Raw genomic sequence first — 20,410 nt, forward strand, 5'->3', positions numbered from 1 at the left:
AGTTTAAAATCATAAAAGATCTTTATAAAAAAGAAATAAAAAATCATAAAGGATCAAATAATAACTCACAAGATCACTGTAGCTAAATAAGTATTTTTCTAAAAAAAAACATTTAACATGAAACGACACAATAAATAAAGGGAATAACATAAACGGAAAGTAATATTTACATTTTTTTTTATAACCTTTTACAATCATATATTAATAATGTTGATTTTCGTCCATCAAAGTTATCATTTATTGTGATTAATAATTAATTAATGATTGTTCAGATATACAAAAAAAAGTTATAAAATAATCTTCCTCCTAACATAAAAACAAAAATATTCTCATTTTTTATTTTCCCACATCCTTCACCTTTCTTTTTTATTTTCTTCACTCGAAACACTTGACCGGAAAACCAAACCTTCTCAATTCCCTTATTGTTCTTCTTCGATTGTTCTTGCTTGTGCTCTTTCTGTTGTTGTTCCGTCGTGAGTGGTGGCGCTGTGTGTGTGTTCGATGGGAAAGTACATGAAGAAAGCCAAACCCAAAGGCGAAATGGCACTGGTGGACTCCACCACCACCACCACCTACTTCGGGGTTCGAACACGCGCCAAAACCCTAGCCCTTCAGAAATCCCAGCCTCAGCTCGAGCTTTCTCCGACCTCAGGCTCCTACCTCCAGCTTCGGAACCGCCGCCTCCACAAACCCCCAATTTCGCATGATTCTTCCAAGCGTCCCAGGCACCAAAACCCTAAATCCTCAATCCCTAGCCCAGCTTCGGGTTCCAGGCTCGGACTCAACGACAAGGACAAGGAGGAGAGAATCGTGAATGAGAATGTCGATGGGGATGGTGCTGAAGAAGCATGCTTTGGGGAAAATGTTTTGGATTTTGAAGGTAGAGAGAGGTGGGTCATCGTTTTTTTTTTTTTTTTTTAAATTATATCCTTTTCTTTTTTTTGGTGTCTTCAATTTTCTGTTCTCATTTTTGAATTTCAGTTGGAATGGTAATCTTTGTCTTTAATTTTTTTTTTTTTCTTTTTTTGTGATTCGTTTTGCAAAAAATTGTAATTAGTGGATTATCGTGGGATAAACCAGAGTTTTTACTATCATTCATTTTTTCCTGTCACAAATAATTAGTTTATCTTTGAATTTTATGGTCCGTCTTGGTCGGAAGACGTTGAGACAAAGCAGTACATGAATTCGAGACCGGACATTTCAATTTTGCTCTAGTTTTATTATGTTTTGTTCGGTTAAACATGCTTTAAAAGACAATTTTTTTTAGCAGTTATAAAACTTCATGTCTTGGTTCACTGCAATGAAATTCGTTTCATTTCCCAAATATCAGTACAAAAGATGATTGAATGTGGTGAGGTTTTATATTTTATCTGTTTTTATGTTCTTCTGTTTAAACTTTGTGATCTTCATCAATTATGCATGCTATTATTGTGAAAATTTCGAACATAATATTTTTGTAAAATTTTCAACCAGACTTTTTTATGAAAATATTTTCTTCATTGTCTTCTATCGTCTTTTTTTCTTTTCCATCTCAGGATTCACTGGAGAAAGATGTGTGTTTTCTTCTCCTACAAAGCTTTTATTATGTTTCCTAAATCGAAATGTCATTTGGTCATTTTCTTTTTACTTGTTCACCTAATATCCTGAAAATGCTTCCTGTTGATTTGATTATATAAATTAGAAAATAATCTACAGAATCTATTCAACGGGAATTATTCATTTTTTGTACCCTTTGTTATTATTGTTACTTTATTACCAGAACGTATTGATACTTTGTTACGGTAGCAGAAACTTCACCCCTTTTCTAATTTTGTGTTTTTTCTTGTTTTACCATCTAGTCATTGAAATATTTGACTAATTTATCTGTTCATGTGCAATTGGATTTGTAATCGTATAGAGATAATAATAATACTAACAATAATGAGATTACTAAATTCCTAGGTTTTTGGAGATTAATTTTAAAATTATTCTTTTCGAGAGAGAATTATGGGATATGTATTAAGAGAAGGATGATCTTATGCAATGTCCCTTTTCCTCCAAACTTCCAATATGTTTGAACATGGATCTATATGTTCTGAATCTTTCTAATATCTGAATCAGTATGTCCACAATGAAGTAATGTTACTCAGGTCAGCCTTGGATTTTAAGTAATATAATTAATGCCATTGAGGGCAGCCTTGGAGCAATTGCTCCTGTTAGAGATATATAAAACTATTAATATAGCCTCATCCAACAGCTTAAGCTTTTTGGTTGAATTAGTTTTTTACATGGTATAGAGCCTTGGTTCTTTACATGGTATCAGAGCCTGATTGTTACGGGTTCGATCCTCACAGCCCCCATTTATTAATAATTAATTATGTTTTGTGGAGTTTCTTAGCACAGGTAGGCTGGGTCTGATGTATTGTCCACTCTTCAAGTCCAATGTACTCTTGTGTGAGGGGGCGTGTTAGAGATATATAAAACCATTAATATAGTCTCACCCAACATCTTAAACTTTTGTGCGTACAATCAACCCTCATCCCAACTCTCGTAAAATTGGCCCTCGCTCCTACCCTCTCAAAGTCGGGTAGTCTTTTTGCACCAGGTTGCCTGTAATTTTTGCCTGGGCCCACTAACTCTTATTTATTTGTTATTATCTTAGTTTTGCCACTAAATAAAGTTCTTTTATGTTGCTCGTGTTTCTGGTTTGCATTACACTTGCTATATCTATTATTTGCAGCAGAAGCACTAGGGAATCCACACCTTGCAGTTTGATAAGGGACCCAGACACTATCAGGACCCCGGGTTCAACTACCAGGCCTACTTGTTCAACTGAAGCTTATCGAAGAACAGAGCATGCAACTCGAAGGCAAATCCCAACTGCTCGTGAAATGGATGAATTCTTTGCTGGAGTTGAAGAGGCTCAGCAAAGGCAGTTCATTGAGAAGTATGCTTTAGTTGTTTGATTTTCTTAGACAATGTTTATTACATCCCCCACAAGCTAATTTATATATTTCCCATATGGGTTCAATTGCAGGTACAACTTTGATCCTGTGAATGAGAAGCCACTCCCTGGGCGTTATGAATGGGAAAAATTGAAATCCTAGAAGGCTAGTGTTAGTGTTCCATCAAGACATCTTTGAAGTAGCAGGGTTAGAATATGTTGAAGCGGTGGTGGTGTTATTTCCATTTTCCATCACCTTCTATTTACTTGTAAAGAAAGTAGGGCTTTCAAAATGTGTAGACTAATGGTCTGTAACTTAACAGAGGTGATGATTACACAACAATACAAATCAAAGTCCTTTGTCTAACAGATCATTTAAGAGGGGCAAGGGAAGGGTCTGTAGGTTGTAGGATTAGGGATAAGTCAAATTAGGTCAGTATGAGGTACAGGAATTTACTTAGGTTTTATTTTGTTCTTGTATTTTACTTTTCTTTGTCTATACTTGTACCGATGGAACTCGAACAAACTCTGAGAAATAAAGACCCCATTACCCCATCTTAATGTCTGTCACTTCCTTTATCATCTCTGTGTTATGCTCTATTAAATATGGGCCATGTTTACTCGCGAGACACTGAATCTTTCATTTGTTTTAGATGATACTAGTTGTTTCTTTGGCTCTGTTTTAAGCGTCCTATAGTGGTTGGTGGGGCGATTCTAATAGTGAAAGGTTGTGTCTTCGCTTTTATCATGTCCTCACATATAATTTCATAGCTTTTAATAACCTGACAGACAATTTGCAAATTGTGGGAGACAAGATGGAAAATAATACTTGCTTGGTTTGAGTATCCTTCACCAAAAAGTTATGACTTGTAGATTATGTACTTACAAAATTTTGGAAGATAAAGTAAAGTGAGAATTTGAATCACAGTTATTGGACATGAAAGAAGTTTTATTTTTTTGCATTTTTTTCTTTGCACTTGATGGCGTAATTTCGGACCCAAATTGATCTTGTCAGAGTTCTTTCCAATTAACACCCTAGGAGGTTTAGTTTAATTAATTTAAAATGGAATAGTAGAATTATCAAACGATTGGGTTTTTTTTTTTTTTTTTAATTCCTTCTAAAATTCAGTCCAACAAAATAAATAACTGGAAAAATTAGTTTTAAGAAAACTGAAGTTTATGTTAGCCACCAAAGAGAGAAATCACTAACCAGTGTTTAACTTTCTTGAAGTTCATATTGTATAGTTATCAATATTAAAACATGGGATTGATGTTTTTCCTATAAATATGGGATAATTTTATCTTGAAACTCATCTTTTTTCTCTCTCTCTTTCTTAAAGGATTCCACCCACTCCCATATACATACAGAAGATAAATTATCTCATATTTGCAAGAGAAATATTAAACTCTTAAAACATACCAACAACATATATCGATGAGTTTCCCAATTCTATTGATAGAAGGTAATAACTACAATGTATTAATTTAGTTAACTAAATAACCATCAAATCTTTAAAACAAATTTTTTTTTTGGTAAGATTGATTGCTTTTTATTCTTTTGAGATTATTTTTTCATGAATTTCTCAGGATAATTTTAATTTCTAAGCATTATTTTTTTAAGTATGCATATCTAGATTATCATTAAGGAGCCTGTAATGCATAGGGTGACTGACATTGGTTCAGTCCTTTAGCGAAGACATGCCTATTGAGTGCCAATAAAATTTTTCATGATGTTTTGTTCCTGTGCATAAAAGTTTTGTCTTCTTCAGAATGATATGAAATTTCAAGTGAGCAATTGATTAAAGAGTTGAATAAAGCCATGCCAAAACAAACGAAACGCTGAAGAAAAGAATAAGGAATGGGAAACTACTAACACTGTTTAAAATGGAGCATTTAGGTTAACAAATGATGGTAACTCAGTTGGCGCATAAGAGCTGAGCAGATAGGATGAGAGTATGTGTTCGACAAAAAAAATCAGTTGGCGCATAAGAGCTGAACAGATAGGGTGAGAGTATGTGTTCTATAAAAAAAAAGTAATTAGTGGATTACATTTTTTTTTTTTGATATCACCTTTTGTTCATGGTAGTAGAATAATCAGACCTAATTTTTTAACTAATTAATTTATAAATTTTTTTTCTTCAATATTTTATCCTTCGGCAATGGTCATGTTAATTATGTGGTTTACTTTTTATTAACATGATATATTTAATGATATAGTATAAAAATAACTTTTTGCACCTAATATATCTAAGAATTTTTCATGTCAAAGATCAATTTATTATAAATAATATTTAATGAAATACTTGAAAACTAATTAATTAAATACTAATTATTTACAAATTATTTAATATACATTGTTAGTATAAAAAAATTTACATTATAAATAAATAATATATTATTGTACCATTTAGTAAATTTAATAATACATGAGTAATCAATTTTATCAAATAATGAGATAATAAATTACCAAATAGCAGTATAATCTTTTTAGACGGTAGCTGCGTAAAAAAAGAGTAAATATCCTCTTTGGTCCTCGGCAAATTTTATGATATCCACTTTAGTCCCTAGCAAATAAAAAGACCCATCGTGGTTCCTAAGAAATTCAAAATGAACCCATTTTAGTTCTTTTAGGGACTAATATGGGTCTTTTTTGAATTTGTGAGGGACCACAATTTCAACTATATGAGTCCATTTTGAATTTCTTAGGGACCACAATGGGCCTTTTTATTTGCTGGAGACTAAAACGGGCGTCGTGAAATTTGCTGAGGACCAAAAAGAATATTTACTCTTAAAAAAAATAAAATAAAAAATTGCACCAAAAATATGTTTAAAAATAACTGATTCCTTAGGAAATCTATTCACACTCCACCAAAATCGAGACTTTGTGATTGGAATAATGGTGGTTGTTGTTGTTATAGTGGTGGGTGGAAGATCTGCACATATGGTACTGTGTGTAGCTGAGGGATCTCCAATTCCCAATGAAAAATTCTTCCTCTTTTTGCAAAAATATGTGAAAACACTAAGAAAAGTTATTCTCTCCATGTAAATTCAAACGAGCATTCATGATTTGCTCATCCATTTGAAGACACTTGACAATGAAACAAACTCCTATATGATGCTTCCTTTGACTCAATGGGAAATGACACATAGGGTAACTAAATGGAGGACCCCAATGTTCATTCAATAATGGTAAAATCCTTTTGAACAAAATGGTGGAAAAAAATAGAGCAATCATTAAGTTTTAAAATAATTTTTTTAGAGCAAGAAAAGGGCTTTTTGACCCTTATGCCCCTTAATTAATAATTAATTACCAAATTGCTCTTCATTCAAAACTATTTCGAAAATTTACCCTCCCCAACAAACATAACACCAATCTGCCCCTGTTTGACCGTTGACCACGAAGCCTACCCGGTACACCATTACCTACCCGGGTAAATTTTGAAACTTTTTATCTACCCGAGTATGTAAGGGTGTACCCGGGTAGAGTTCTTGAATCTGGGAAAATGTTTGAATTATTTACCCGGGTAAGGAGCAGTGTACCCGGGTAAACATCGACGGTAGGGTTTTAAAATACCCCAGCAGCCCCATTTCGAAAACCCACAAAAAGGGTACCCGAGTAGAGCTGCTGGAGGAGTGTCTTCTTGAGCGATTTCAGGCATAATCTTGCACCAATTCGTCTTGTTTCTGATCATCATTCGCGGACCTTGCAACCTCTCTGCCTTCTACCGATTGAAATCGAACGTCAAGTCCGGAGCCTGACTCGAAGCAGCCTGGGGCTGAGAGGATGACGACCCATCGTGACGACTCTTGGTTCTTCTCTCGGAATGGGTCACTGGTAGCTTTGAAACGCGTCGAGAGGTCATTGTGTCACACTATTAAACTGAAAAAATAACCAAAATCAGAAATTAGATACATGTTAGGGTTAGGGTTAGGGTTAGATTCAGGGTTAGGGTTAGGGTAAGCGTATGACATACAAATTGATAAAATAATTCGGACAGAATCAAATGATATAAACGAAAATACAATGAATCAGAACAGAAATCATAACATAATTGAAAAAACTGAAAAAAAAATGCACCTTTGATCGATTTCAATCGGTAGAAGGCAGAGAGGTTGCAAGGTCCGCGAATGATGATCAGAAACAAGACGAATTGGTGCAAGATTATGCCTGAAATCGCTCAAGAAGACACTCCTCCAGCAGCTCTACTCGGGTACCCCTTTTGTGGGTTTTCGAAATGGGGCTGCTGGGGTATTTTAAAACCCTACCGTCGATGTTTACCCGGGTACACTGCTCATTACCCGGGTAAATAATTCAAACATTTTCCCAGATTCAAGAACTCTACCCGGGTACACCCCTACATACTCGGGTAGATAAAAAGTTTCAAAATTTACCCGGGTAGGTAATGGTGTACCCGGGTAGGCTTCGTGGTCAACGGTCAAACAGGGGCAGATTGGTGTTATGTTTGTTGGGGAGGGTAAATTTTCGAAATAGTTTTGAATGAAGGGCAATTTGGTAATTAATTATTAATTAAGGGGCATAAGGGTCAAAAAGCCCAAGAAAAGTGTTACGTGGAAAGTGGTAAATAGAGCGAATAATGATCTTACATAAAATTTCTAATTAATCAAACTCTAAATATTGTCTTAATGTAATTTAATTTGAACGTATCTTACAAAATAATTTTCATATTGTATTTTTTTAATACTCTGGATAGTATAGTTGTTTGACTTATTTTTAACCATTTTCTTACCGAAGGAGAGAGTAAGAGGTCAAATATTGTATTTTGTAAATAGGTGAAAGATTGCACAAATATGAGTTATTCACCGACTCATTCATATCTTTTATACCTTAAAAAATTACATTATTGGAGACTTATTTTTATGTGAGGTTTGGAACACCATTTGTTTTAGTATGATTTTATAATAAAATTACGTGGCCCTTACTAATAAATTGTTTCAAAATAATTATTAAGAATATATGTAAAAGGAAATCAACACATGTAACGAAAGTACATGTCGCTCAAGGTCTCCCTTCTATTTTTGTAGCTAAAATGGTTACTGAAAACAAACAAAAAATTCTGTAATACAAAAAAGAAATCAACGAAAAATAAAATACTAATTGTTATGGAATATTTCCATATCCTAACCACCTACCTAAGGATCTCTTAAAGGATAATTCTCCAATTATTCTAACAATATAAAACAGTAAGGCAGTTAAGGATAGAGTTCCTATCCCAACAGAAAGGAAGTTAAATCCTACTACAACTGGGAGATTTACACAAGCCCAAGAGGTAACCCTTATAAATAAGAGGTTAAAGACCCCAGGTATACAGTCTGAACTCATTTACTACTTCTGCCCAGACCCACGTCTCGGCTATAAGCTTATTGCTTGTGCGCAGTGATGGGGATATTGGCTATAAGCCAACCAAGATACCTATCCATAGGATATCTCTAGGTATCATTATACGGTTTAATAGAACCGAACATTGGCGCTGTCTGTGGGAAACGACAAATTTCGACTCCCATCCATGGTGGACACGCGCAGCATAGCATGAAGCCACATATTAAAAGGCAACCTCGCGCGCCCTGAAATTGCTGAAACCACATATATATGAGGAGACAAACCCTACCGTAAAAAAGGCTTTTGATCCTACGAGAGACTCTAGAATGGAGCACTAGATCCAAGCAGATGACGATTTGACAGAGATTCTCGTCGTCACAAGTCAAATTTATTAGCTCGGCCACGGCCTTGAGCTCAGCCCAGTGAAGGGCTTCAAGTTTAAGAGCTCGGCCAAAGCCTTGAGCTCAGCCCAACGAAGGGCTTCAAGTTTAAGAGTTCAACCTCAGCCTTGAGCTCCAACTCAGCCCAGTGAATGGCTTTAAGTTTAAGAGCTCGATTAAAGCCTTGAGCTCAGCCCAACGAAGGGCTTCAAGTTTAAGAGCTCGGCCACGGCCTTGAGCTCAGCCCAACGAAGGGCTTCAAGTTTAAGAGCTCGGCCACAGCCTTGAGCTCAGCCCAGTGAAGGGCTTCAAGTTTAAGAGCTCGGTCACGGCCTTGAGCTCAGCCCAACGAAGGGCTTCAAGTTTAAGAGCTCAGCCCAGTGAAGGGCTTCAAGTTTAACAGCTCGGCCAAAGCCTTGAGCTCAGCCCAACGAAGGGCTTCAAGTTTAAGAGCTCGGCCACGCCTTGAGCTCAGCCCAACGAAGGGCTTCAAGTTTAAGAGCTCGGCCTCAGTCTTGAGCTCCAACTCAGCCCAGTGAAGGGCTTCAAGTTTAAGAGCTTGGCCACAACCTTGAGCTCAGCCCAACGAAAGGCTTCAAGTTTAAGAGCTCAGCCTCAGCCTTGAGCTCCAACTCAGCCCAGTGAAGGGCTTCAAGTTTAAGAGCTCGGCCAAACCCTGGAGCTCAGCCCAACGAAGGGCTTCAAGTTTAAGAGCTCAGCCACGACCTTGAGCTCAGCCCAACGAAGGGCTTCAAGTTTAAGAGCTCGACCAAAGCCTTGAGATCAGCCCAACGAAGGGCTTTAAATTTAAAAGCTCGGCCTCAGCCTTGAGCTTCAACTTAGCCCAATAAAGGGCTTCAAAATTATTAGCTCGGCCTCGGCCTTGAACTCAGCCTAACGAAGGGCTTCAAGTTTAAAAACTCGGCCTTAGCCTTGAGCTCCAACACAGCCCAGTGAAGGGCTTTAAAATTAAAAGCTCGGCCTTAGCCTTGAGCTCCAACTCAGTCTAGTGAAGGGCTTCAAATTCATTAAAAGCTCGGCCTCAGCCTTGAGCTTCAACTAAGCCCAACTAAGGGCTTTAAAATTATTAGCTCGGCCTCCGCCTCTAGCTCAGCCCAACAAAGGGCTTTAAGCTTAAAAGCTCGGCCTTAGCCTTGAGCTCCGATTCAGCCTAATGAAGGGCTTCAAGATTAAAGCTCGGCCTCAGCCTCAGCCATAGCTTCAGGCTCCGAGATGAAAATGAAGACAGAAAAGGAGAGATGTGATCTTAAGAAAAAGACCACACCCCAATTTCAGATAAAAGACAAATCGAGACGGTATGCGAAGCCGAGCTCAAAGTCAACAAAAAAAGGCAAACACCGCCTCACCACTCAGAGACTTTAAGAGAAAAGAAGCCAATATAAAAAGCTAAACCCATAAGAGGTAGTCACACCAGACCCAAGGCAGGATCATAGTACCTCGGTAGGGTCGACCTATCAATCAAACTTAGGCACCCCAGCAGTCCGAGCTTCCGAACTGCCGGGCTGGGGGCAACTGTTATGGAATATTTCCATATCCTAACCACCTACCCAAGGATCCCTTAAAGGATAATTCTTCAATTATTCTAACAATATAAAACAGTAAGGTAGCTAAGGATAGAGTCTCTATCCCAACAGAAAGGAAGTTAAATCCTACTACAACTGGGAGATTTAAACAAGCTCAAGAGGTAACCCTTTTAAATAAGAGGTTAAAGACTCCAGGTATACAGTCTGAACTCATTTACTACTTCTACCCACACTGTGCACACACCCACGTCTCGGCTATAAGCCTATTGCTTGTGCGCAGTGATGGGGATATTGGCTATAAGCCAACTAAGATACGTATCCATAGGATATCTCTGAGCGCATACCCTTGAGGTATCATTATACAGTTTAATAGAACCGAACACTAATGAATAATTTCAACAAAATTAAAAAATACTTGAAAGATTTAATATTCCTGGATCATGTATGTGATTATAAAATATTAAACAATATGAAATCAAGATTGAGATTATGCGTACTTTGTTAAGCCATCACAAAGTTAGAGGAAAGGAGGGACAATATGTCATGATCTTTCTCTTTATGATCTATTTCAAAAGTGGTAGCCTCAGCGATGGGAGCATGACGGCTCATGAGACTTAACCCCCATATAAATAGGCTAGAGAGAAGACCTAGCCAAATATCCTGAAAAGAATTTGTGTCCACTGGGTCCATCAATCACGGAAAACCAGGGTCACATTAAAGCATACATTGCTGCCCAACTAGACCTAATATTAATAGATGCCATAAGCCCAACTCAATATGATCATAATGGGCTAATCAAAATAATAGAATTAGAATATCTATTAACCCGATTAATTTTAAAACAAAAAACTAATTAATTAATATTGGCCACATAAAAGGAAATTTCTAACATTCTCCCACTTGGGCTATATTAATTAATTTAATATCATTTTGAAAATCATTTTATTTTGAAAATGACTCTATCGGGTTAATAACTAAAAATCATTTTACGTGGCCATGATTTTGAAAAATAATATTCCAATTCCAATTCCGATATCTTAACACAATTCAATACAACGTAACCCTATCATAGGAACATGAAGGTCAATATACTGAAAATATCATAGCATATGACCTTCCATACTCTCATACAATAAATATTACATCTTCATGAATCATAGACCTAGTAGTGTAGTAAGAATTAATGACAAAATATGATCAACAATATAACACACTAATTCTTATCGGTCCTCAATATAATTTTTCAACAATAAGAAATTACATTAGTGCAATTTCCAAGCAACATGAAATTACACTCCATAATGAGATTTCTCAACAACATGAAATCGCATTACCGCAACTTCTAAACAACGTGAAATTGCCTTTTCAATCCAATTTCTTAACAACATGAAATTGAATTAACGCAATTTTCAAACGATATGAAATTGCTCAGGTTAGACAAACTAATATGTCACAATACAATATGAGATCTCAAAATTTGTGACATCCAGTCATCTTTAAGCTCACAACATGCTAAAGACATTATTCATACATATATTTCTCAGTTGACTGGAGAAGTAACAATAATGATAATCATTAATAAAATTCAAATAAAAGTCACAAAATAATCATTAGTTTGCATACAAAAGTGTCTAGAAGAGCAAACTAAATATAATTCTCACTGATAAAGGGAATCAAAAGAATCTAAAACACTCAAAAGTAAGCCTCTATAACTCCCACGAATTAAGGGAATCAAAAGAATCTAAAGTACTCAGGTTCTATACACAAAAGAGGCTACTGCATAGTCTTTTTTAGCAAAGCTTTTAGATAAAAAGCTCTTGTTTCATTCAATAAATCAACATCGTACTAAAAAATAAAATATCATCTACATAAAGTACTAAGAATATACATCTACTCTCATTTACTTTCATGCAGATGCACTGGTAAAATATATTTAAATTAATTTAAATAAATTCACAAAAAATTCACTGTTAAAGTAAAATGAATGCATCAGAGTAAACTACAGGGCAAGATACTGCTTTAATCAAAACAAGTTATTACAATGAGGCAAACAAAACAGTACATTCCCCTTTGGTCAGAATGCACATACCAATGTTTAAACCAATGTCTAAGCCTCTGACGAATCAATCAATGAGCATACACTAACTTTAGATATCTGTCCCCTTTGGGCAGACAAATCACCTAGACCAATGCACCCTCAATAATTTTATTACAGACAAGCTTCCAATTAAAACACATAACAATCACCTTTGGGCAGGAAATTGCATGAAATAACCAGAAGCATTCCTCAAATTCACAAAGAAATTTCTATGACGAATAAATGAATCCCACTTTGGTCATAGTTACCCAAAATAATTTATGAAAATTCTTGCATAGGAATTAATTTTCTCTTGCCTGAAATTATGATACAGGTAATACGAAGGAGAAATACCCCAACTAATCATAAATAATTGCATTCCCAAATATTTTTGCACTTAAACAATTCAAGCGGAAGCATACAATCTAATAAACAAAAATATTACAACATGCAACACAGGCTGGGAATACAAAATCGTACAACAATATCAAATGAGAGTTAATTTTTTAATATATTGTGCACCAAAATATATCCAAAAATAAAATAAAATTCATAATTGATTGAGTTTAACATAAGTTAATTTTTATCACCAAAAAGAACATAAAATTCAAGTTATTTCAAATAAGAAATATGTGTCACATATTCATATAGGTATGAAACAAGTATTTTGGATTAATTTCGGAGTATTGATGCATGTCTATTGTATCTGATAGGTATGTTATGAGCTAATTAATTTGTTATGAAATATTCAAATAATTATATTAACTTTTAGGATTTAGCAAATAAATTAGATATTCTTACAACATGTATAGCATGATTTTGAAAATTTATATTTACAAATTAAAAGTTTAGTTATACGTAATTTTCTAGTATCACCTTTGCTTTGGACAATGGAGTTTAATGGTATTGAATCTCAACAATAACTTTTATTAAATGTAATTGTGAATATAATCATGTACCAAATTGCAGGTCCACCAAAGAGAAAAGCTCGCCAAAACTGAGTCTCTTCGTCAGCATGATACACTAAGTCGTAATCTATAAAGCATTGATATTTCAAAAATTCTGACGTGTCATATTCGATATTCTTCGACACTTCGACACTCTAACTCGCATTGTAGAGACTCAAAAAAAAATTCAAAGGTTACATTGCGTTGCATTTTTAGTTTCAACTATTAGATTGGTTGGATTATGATTACTATTTTATTGAGTTTAATATAAATATTTAGAATACCTTATATTTCTTTGTAAAATTGATGGATATTATAAGTTTAACTTCAATTTTTTATAAAATTATTGAATATTAAATATAATATATACTACATAAATTAAAAATATTATTTAATATCAAAACGTGTCCTAACGTATCAAAATCTAACATTTTTTAGAATTAACGTGTCGAAATATCATGTCGTGTCTCATGTCCCATATCAATATCGATGTTACACTGGTCATGATAACAATTTGAGCTAGTGTCAAGATATATCTTCATGTCGTCAGGATTTATGTCCCTCACACCATACTTTTTTTTTTTTTTTTAAATTACAAAGAAGAACAGACCCTAACTAGCTATTATTTCTGGGTCTCTCACCCTGACACCATACTTTGAATCTACAACTGCAACATTTGACATGTGAGCTGAGTTACGATATAACTCTTTAGGATCGTTTGGTTGAGGAGAATTTTTTTGAATACTAGGGAAATGTAATTGATAGAAAAATGATTGGAAAGTGAGTTTGGTAAGAAAATATAAAAAAAGTTATTTGGTTGAGTAAAATATTACTGGGAAAAAGTTGTAAGTTGTACTGTGCATATGTTACTTTTTGCCATTTATCCGACTTTCTCCTAAATTCCATGTTAGAAGTGGGTAAGTTGAACAGTGTTTTTCATCCATTTTTACACATAATTATGAAATGATGGGGAACCAAGGTAGCTAAGAAAATTTTGTATTTTTTTTTACCAAATATGGATAACACAAAAATCCAATCTCATATACCTAGGTATCCTCACAAAAAGCTCCAACCAAACACCACCTTAGACAATTTTCCACTACCCATCGGGGGACTAATCATATTTGAAGGTGTAAAAATTTCGCCACAATATCTTACCATAGATGCTTCCCCACGTAAATGAGTGAATAATTCTTTTGAAAAAAGTGTGTATTATTTTAAAAGATGTAAAATTATGTCATTTTAAATGAGAGAAAGAGATAGATAAAAAAGAAGAGAGAGTGGACAAAAAAATATAAATGTGTAGGTCCCACCTCTTTATCTCTTTATGAGAGTAAAAGAATATAAGTTTTTTCATTTAAAAAGACAAATTCTTTTGGCCAATACCCAACTCGTACATCATGTCCAACATTTATATTATTTGAAGGGAAAATTATTTGTGATTTTAAATGACACAACTTGTGTCATTTCACTCTTACAAAAGGTAGAACCACATCTTTATTTTTTTGTCCACTCTCTCTCCCATATAATCTATCTCTTTCTCTCACTTAAAATGACATAGCTTTACATCCTTTAAATGACACACACTTTTTTCTTATTTGAAATAGTTAACCACCAATTTCCTGTGGATTGATCCTAAAAAGTTCAAACAATTAAAATGAAACAAAAGACATAGTAAGTAGATAGAAATATAAAACTAAAGTAGTTTTTCATTATGGATGTACAAAAAAATTGGTTTACTTGTCCTGTCTTCGATCTGATCTTAATCTGACCCATAAATAGCTATTTCTTTAACTAAGTTTAAACACTAATCTATTTTTATTTGGATCAATTTTAAACATGATTTATTTTAATAATTAATTTATTGATCCAAAATTTGACTCATACTAATCATGTGAAAAAATAGGAAAACGAAAAATCACATCCAGCTTTCGTGTCAGCTGATACATCATCACGAGAGACCCAACTTTAATTGTTCCTTTTGGTAAAGCTGCTGGATCATCATTCATCACCAATGTCAAGGGCCTTCTTGCTTACAACACGATATATTTGTGTCAACACTTCTGTGAATGCATTTTCATCGTTCATGGATTCAAGGGCTGATGTTTCCATGAAAAATGTATTCTCTCTTTCAGCAAATGTTTTAGCATCTTCGGTTGAAACTGCTCTCAAATGACGCAAGTCTGCTTTGTTCCCAACAAGCATCACCACTATGTTAGCATCTGTGTGATCTCTCAGCTCCTTCAACCATCTCTCCACATTTTCAAATGTAACGTGGCGGGTAACATCATTGACTAGTAAAGCACCAACAGCTCCTCGATAGTATGCACTTGTAGTTGCTCGGTACCTTTAGTAAAGGAAAAGCAAACTAAGATATCTTATATGTAATATCAATAATACAACATTGTAAATAATTATTATGTGGAATCCAATAATATCAATTTGGAGCTTTTTTTTGTGTGGATAAAACATGGTACTCGGATTTTAAAATTAAATAATTTTTTTTGTTAAAAAAATTACATTCCTTTATTTATTCAACAAATATTAAATTTATTATATAATTTATATATTTTAAAACAAATAAATAATTAAATTACATGATTTTAAAAATTAAATCAAAACTATAAAAAAATCAAATCAAAAACAAGTTTTAAAATTAAGTCAAAAGCGGGTCAGGTCAGATTTGACCCTATTTTGAAACCAAGTCAAATCCACTTCAGAAATCAAGTCCGGTCAAATCCGACCCGGTTTTGAAACAGTTCACAAAACTTTAAACCAGGTAAGACCTGATTTGGATCAAATTAAACCGGATTGAATCAAAATACCTTACCTATAAAAACCAAGTGGGGTCAGATCGGCACAAAAACTAGACCCGACTTGACCCATGTACATCCCTACTTCGAACTTGTCCTTTTAGGCTACTCATTATCATTGAACTCATGCATTTAAAGGCATGAATAATTGGACAAAAAGATTAATTTTTGGTTAAATAAATTTGATTTTTGTTATCAAGTTCATTGAAGAAAATAGTTGTGAAGACAATAAACTATTTATTGGCTTGTTATGCCCATTATAGTATTGATTTCAGCCTTACTTAATGTAATGGCATAGAACCCTTGTCATCTTGTACAAGGATATACGTACATGATTTTGTTGCTTACTTTGGTTATGCCTAGTAGCAAAGGATGGACTTTGTTAGAACTAGGATATTGCAGAGTCAGCCTCAATAAGTTCATTAACTATGTTCTCTAACCTGGTTTGTTTATTTTTAAATCCCTGTATTCATCCTTTGGTCCTTTGTAGAACGTATAGTTGTTTCTAGAGATTGAGATGGCTTTGCCTCGGCATTCTGATTACAACTAAATTGTGGTATATGTATTGCTACGAGATCCAACGGATGAAAATGTGGTCCCTGTTGTTGACTTGTTGAGGAACTGCAAAGGAGATTGCCTCAAGTAAGTGCCATTCATCAACTGCAAGGAGATGATAAAGAGTATATATATTGATGGTCAACATGATACTGAAGCAGCCGAAGAAGATGGTATGTTACATTAAAGATGAACCATATGAATAATAAACGAACTTATTGACTGCTTCTGTTTCTCTTAGATATCTGTCTTTTTTATTTGCATCATCTCATGCCCTTGTTAATGAATTTATTAGAACTGATTCTTCTCAAACATTGTTTCCCCCCCTCCCCTCATATCTGAATGATCTATATTACGCAATGTAGAATCACCCTTTGAATTCCGGGCCCTGGAGGTAGCAATGATCTATATTACGCAATGTAGTTTCCTTGCTGCATGTACAGCAGAATTGGAGATGGCTGCTTATCCTGCATTACATGAACTTACCTCAAAGGTACATATATAATTGAATTCCTTATGTAGTTGTTTCTTCTCTCCTGTTTTTGATTTTAATCTGAACCTATTACCCTTTCCTCAGATATTAATAAGTTAACAAATAAGAAGCTTTGTAAATGTGGCTCTGTGGATTTTTCTTTCTTTCATTTCAAATATCTTGTCCTTTTGATTTCTTGTACTTATGATCATTTTATCATTGAGATGTTTCATTCTAATTATGGCTTCTTTCTTTAATAAGGTTTCTGTTGCTTAGATTAATATATGGATCTCTAGTTCAATTTTTTAACCTTCTTGAAGAATATGTTCCTTTTTTTTTGGGGGTTTAATTGTTATGAACTTTTGAATTATTGTAATCTGCAGATTAGTAGTCGTAATTTGGATAGAGTTCGTAAACTACATAGTGCAATGACAAGGCTGAATGCTAGGGTTCAAAAGGTTTGTCGAATTTTCCTATACTACTGAATTACTTTTTTTTTTTGGGGGGGGGGGGGGGGGGGGGGGAGCCTCTTTACTTTTATATGAATATGTTCTGCAGTCTGCACCTTCTTCCTGTTAATGCTGTTGATATTTTGGACTTTTTTAAACTGGGAAGGGATATTTATTTGTATGAAGGTGCATGAGTTGATGAAAAATTCATTATTGAAAAAACGCCTTCATATCAATTTACTAGAGTTTGGAAATTTGGAAGGTGTATTTTCAAGATCTGAAGATCCAATTTTCACATTTTTACATGGGTTTATTTTCATAGATCCTTTGTGCTGTTGTTCTTTGCTGTATATGAAGTTGGGTTCTGGCATTCAATCTCAAAATCATTTCTGAAAGATATACAAGGAATTGGAGGTTTTTTGTACCTTTATTTTATAGCTTTTAAAAGGGAATAGATCCACCTTCTCTAAGAGCAAGTCTTGAACCCTTTCACTGTTCAATAACATTTTATAGAATGCAAAATTATCCAATCCATTTGTTGAATCATGTAATGTTATCTAAGTGACCATGCATAACAAAATTTAGATAAGTCAAGACATTTATAAGTATGTAATCTGTATAAGGAGTGTTTGGCTTATTTAAGAACCGATTAGTTCTGTTTAAATTCAAATTAGTTTGGCAAATATAGATTTGAATTGATTCTAAATAATACTTATTTTGTCTAACATCTTGGTTTTGAACTAGTTCAATATCAAATATTCTCCTTTATATTTGAATTTCATTTTCTTGTATGAAGGTTTGCTTGTGAACTTATATCCTTAATCTTCCCCAATTATTATAAGGGTATTTTAATGAGGGTCCTTAGGGCACTGGTTAAACTACTTAAGAAGAAAGCAATACATTCTTTTTAATGTTTTACTTTTCATTTTTTATTCCTTAACCATTGTCCTAAAGGCACTTGTTAGCAAATTCCTTATTATAAAGCATAAACTTATTTAATTTTTCCTTCTCTGTCGCTGATGAAGATGGTTATTTACTGAAATTTAGGAGGTGTTTGGTTCAGGGATTCTCAAAATTTTCCCATCTAAGTGCATGTGGCAATCTCTATTCTCCTCGTTTGGTTGAAAGATTTCATGACTTTTATCCATCAAACACATTTGCCTATCTAATTAGAAATGCATGTTAAAAATGGACAAAAACACTGTTAACGAATGCACTTTGAGACATAGTATTTCTCTCAAAACCAGAGAAATGGAAAAAGTGGGTGAATACGGTAACATTAATACCCCTCTTCTTATATGTTGTAATGGTTCAAAATTTTATAAAAAAGGTTATTTCGTAAATTCCATTCATTTCCCCATCAAATTTTTATTTTCAACCAAACATACATTCAGCATATTTAATCCAATTTCTCTACTAATATTTTACGGTACCAAACAACTTTTTTTAAACTTTCCTACCAAATTTACTTTTCAACGTTTTTCTTTGTATTTACATGTTCCTAGTAAAAAAAAAAATCTCCTAGTGATCTATAAGATAGGTTTTCCCATTCTCGAGACCTATGCTTGCTTGTAAACCAGGTAATAGGTTTTTGTTTGAATGTGAACTTAAGGAGCTTTCCTGATCTCTATGCTGAATATTATGGGTATCTAAACCACTGTGTTCAGCTTGTTTTTTTATCGTATTAAAAAGTTTTTCATTTGTTTCTCTGCACAGCTTCACATGATCAATATTAACGTATTATGACGTGGAAGAGCTTTGAAATATAGTAGGAAAGGATCTTGCGTATTATGTATAATGAAAAAAGAACTGTTATAAGTGGTGTTTGTTCATTTTGCAGGCTTATTTCATGCAAATTGAAGGCACATTGAACAAATTAACCACAGTAAGTATGCACGTGTGCAATAGATAGCTGTAAATCTTAATTTTCATACATCCCTGATATAAAAATATTTTGGAAGATTTAGTTAAAAATATGAAGAAAAATTATGATTTTTTGTTCCTTTCAGTAATTTGGAAGCTATGATCTGTTTACTAATTTAATTACTTGACAGTGAACTGAAAGCTTGGACTTTTGTGTATAGACTTCTAGTTTTAGACTAGTTAGCATCTTGAAGTTTGGCCAAATTGATACTGTGAATGTTTATAAGGTGTTTTACAGTATTAATATTTTGAAATTAATGGCGAGCAGAGGGATGTGCATTTTGCTCAATTCCTTCTTCCCTCCCTTTGCTGTTTAAAGTTGATATTTATAGTTTATATTAAAATATTTGTTTTGAAAAGTTTCTTTGTGCAATGATTGTTAAAATTCCTTCTCATTAGCCATAAGGATTTTGTGAGATTATATAGTTAGTTGGATTCCTTATATTTGATACTTGGTTTTTATACTTTTTTTTTTTTGGTAATCTGGTTTTTATACTTTATTAAACCTATAGTTCGTTTTTAATAAATTTTATAATAATTGTAATTGGTGAGCCCTAAAAATTTTCTGTCTACTTCTTCGATGAAATTTGCTAAAAGTATATATATTTTTCTCGAAACACGGATTCTAGGCCAATTCAGTACATTAATTATGAACTGGATCATGGTAAACCTTATTAAAAATATAAATTTCTACTTCATGCTGAAGTATTGCTGGGTTATGTGACCCTACCACCTCAATGACAACTTGTCAGTTGTCATTGCATGTTTACACTTTACAGTATGTTGTACACTAATCCTATGCCATAAGGGGGTTATCTTTTGAATCAAGAGTCTAATCCAGTGACATTGGCGAATGGATGTTTGGTAGAGGAGAAATTTTTTTTTATTCGGAAATCTCGATTTTCAAAAATATAATTTTTACATTCAGTTTACGATAATATCCGAAAATTTAAAATTTAAAAAAATTCAATTTTCTGAAAATCTTGAAG

The 20,410-nt window shown here is 33.9% G+C and overlaps 1 protein-coding gene and 1 pseudogene across 2 annotated transcripts; one reads left to right on the forward strand and one right to left on the reverse strand.

The window, feature by feature from the left end:
• Nucleotides 1-362: 362 nt before the first annotated feature.
• Nucleotides 363-3,473, forward strand: LOC133284516 (cyclin-dependent kinase inhibitor 4-like). Of its 2 annotated transcripts, none has more exons than XM_061481544.1 (3): nt 363-890; nt 2,720-2,926; nt 3,017-3,473. In XM_061481544.1, exons 1-3 carry the CDS (start codon nt 502-504, stop codon nt 3,084-3,086), a joined length of 666 nt encoding a protein of 221 aa, XP_061337528.1. In that variant the 5' UTR covers nt 363-501; the 3' UTR covers nt 3,087-3,473. The 2 variants fall into 2 exon arrangements, with proteins under 2 accessions (XP_061337528.1, XP_061337529.1); XM_061481545.1 differs by having other exon boundaries at nt 2,723-2,926.
• Nucleotides 3,474-15,099: 11,626 nt separating this feature from the next.
• Nucleotides 15,100-16,101, reverse strand: LOC133284514 (ras-related protein RABA1f-like; annotated as a pseudogene).
• Between the last annotated feature and the right edge of the window lie 4,309 nt (nt 16,102-20,410).

Source organism: Gastrolobium bilobum, unplaced genomic scaffold (assembly GCF_033153095.1).
Source record: "Gastrolobium bilobum isolate Gb01-03AN ecotype WA unplaced genomic scaffold, APGP_CSIRO_Gbil_v1 utg7094, whole genome shotgun sequence".
NCBI classification, from domain to species: Eukaryota; Viridiplantae; Streptophyta; class Magnoliopsida; order Fabales; family Fabaceae; genus Gastrolobium; species Gastrolobium bilobum.

Coding starts and splice junctions, on each gene's coding strand:
- LOC133284516 (XM_061481544.1), top strand. CDS start 502: ATGGGAAAGTACATGAAGAAAGCCAAACCCAAAGGCGAAATGGCACTG. Junction 891..2,719: donor GATTTTGAAGGTAGAGAGAG/GTGGGTCATCGT, acceptor TATTATTTGCAG/CAGAAGCACTAGGGAATCCA. Junction 2,927..3,016: donor CAAAGGCAGTTCATTGAGAA/GTATGCTTTAGT, acceptor GTTCAATTGCAG/GTACAACTTTGATCCTGTGA.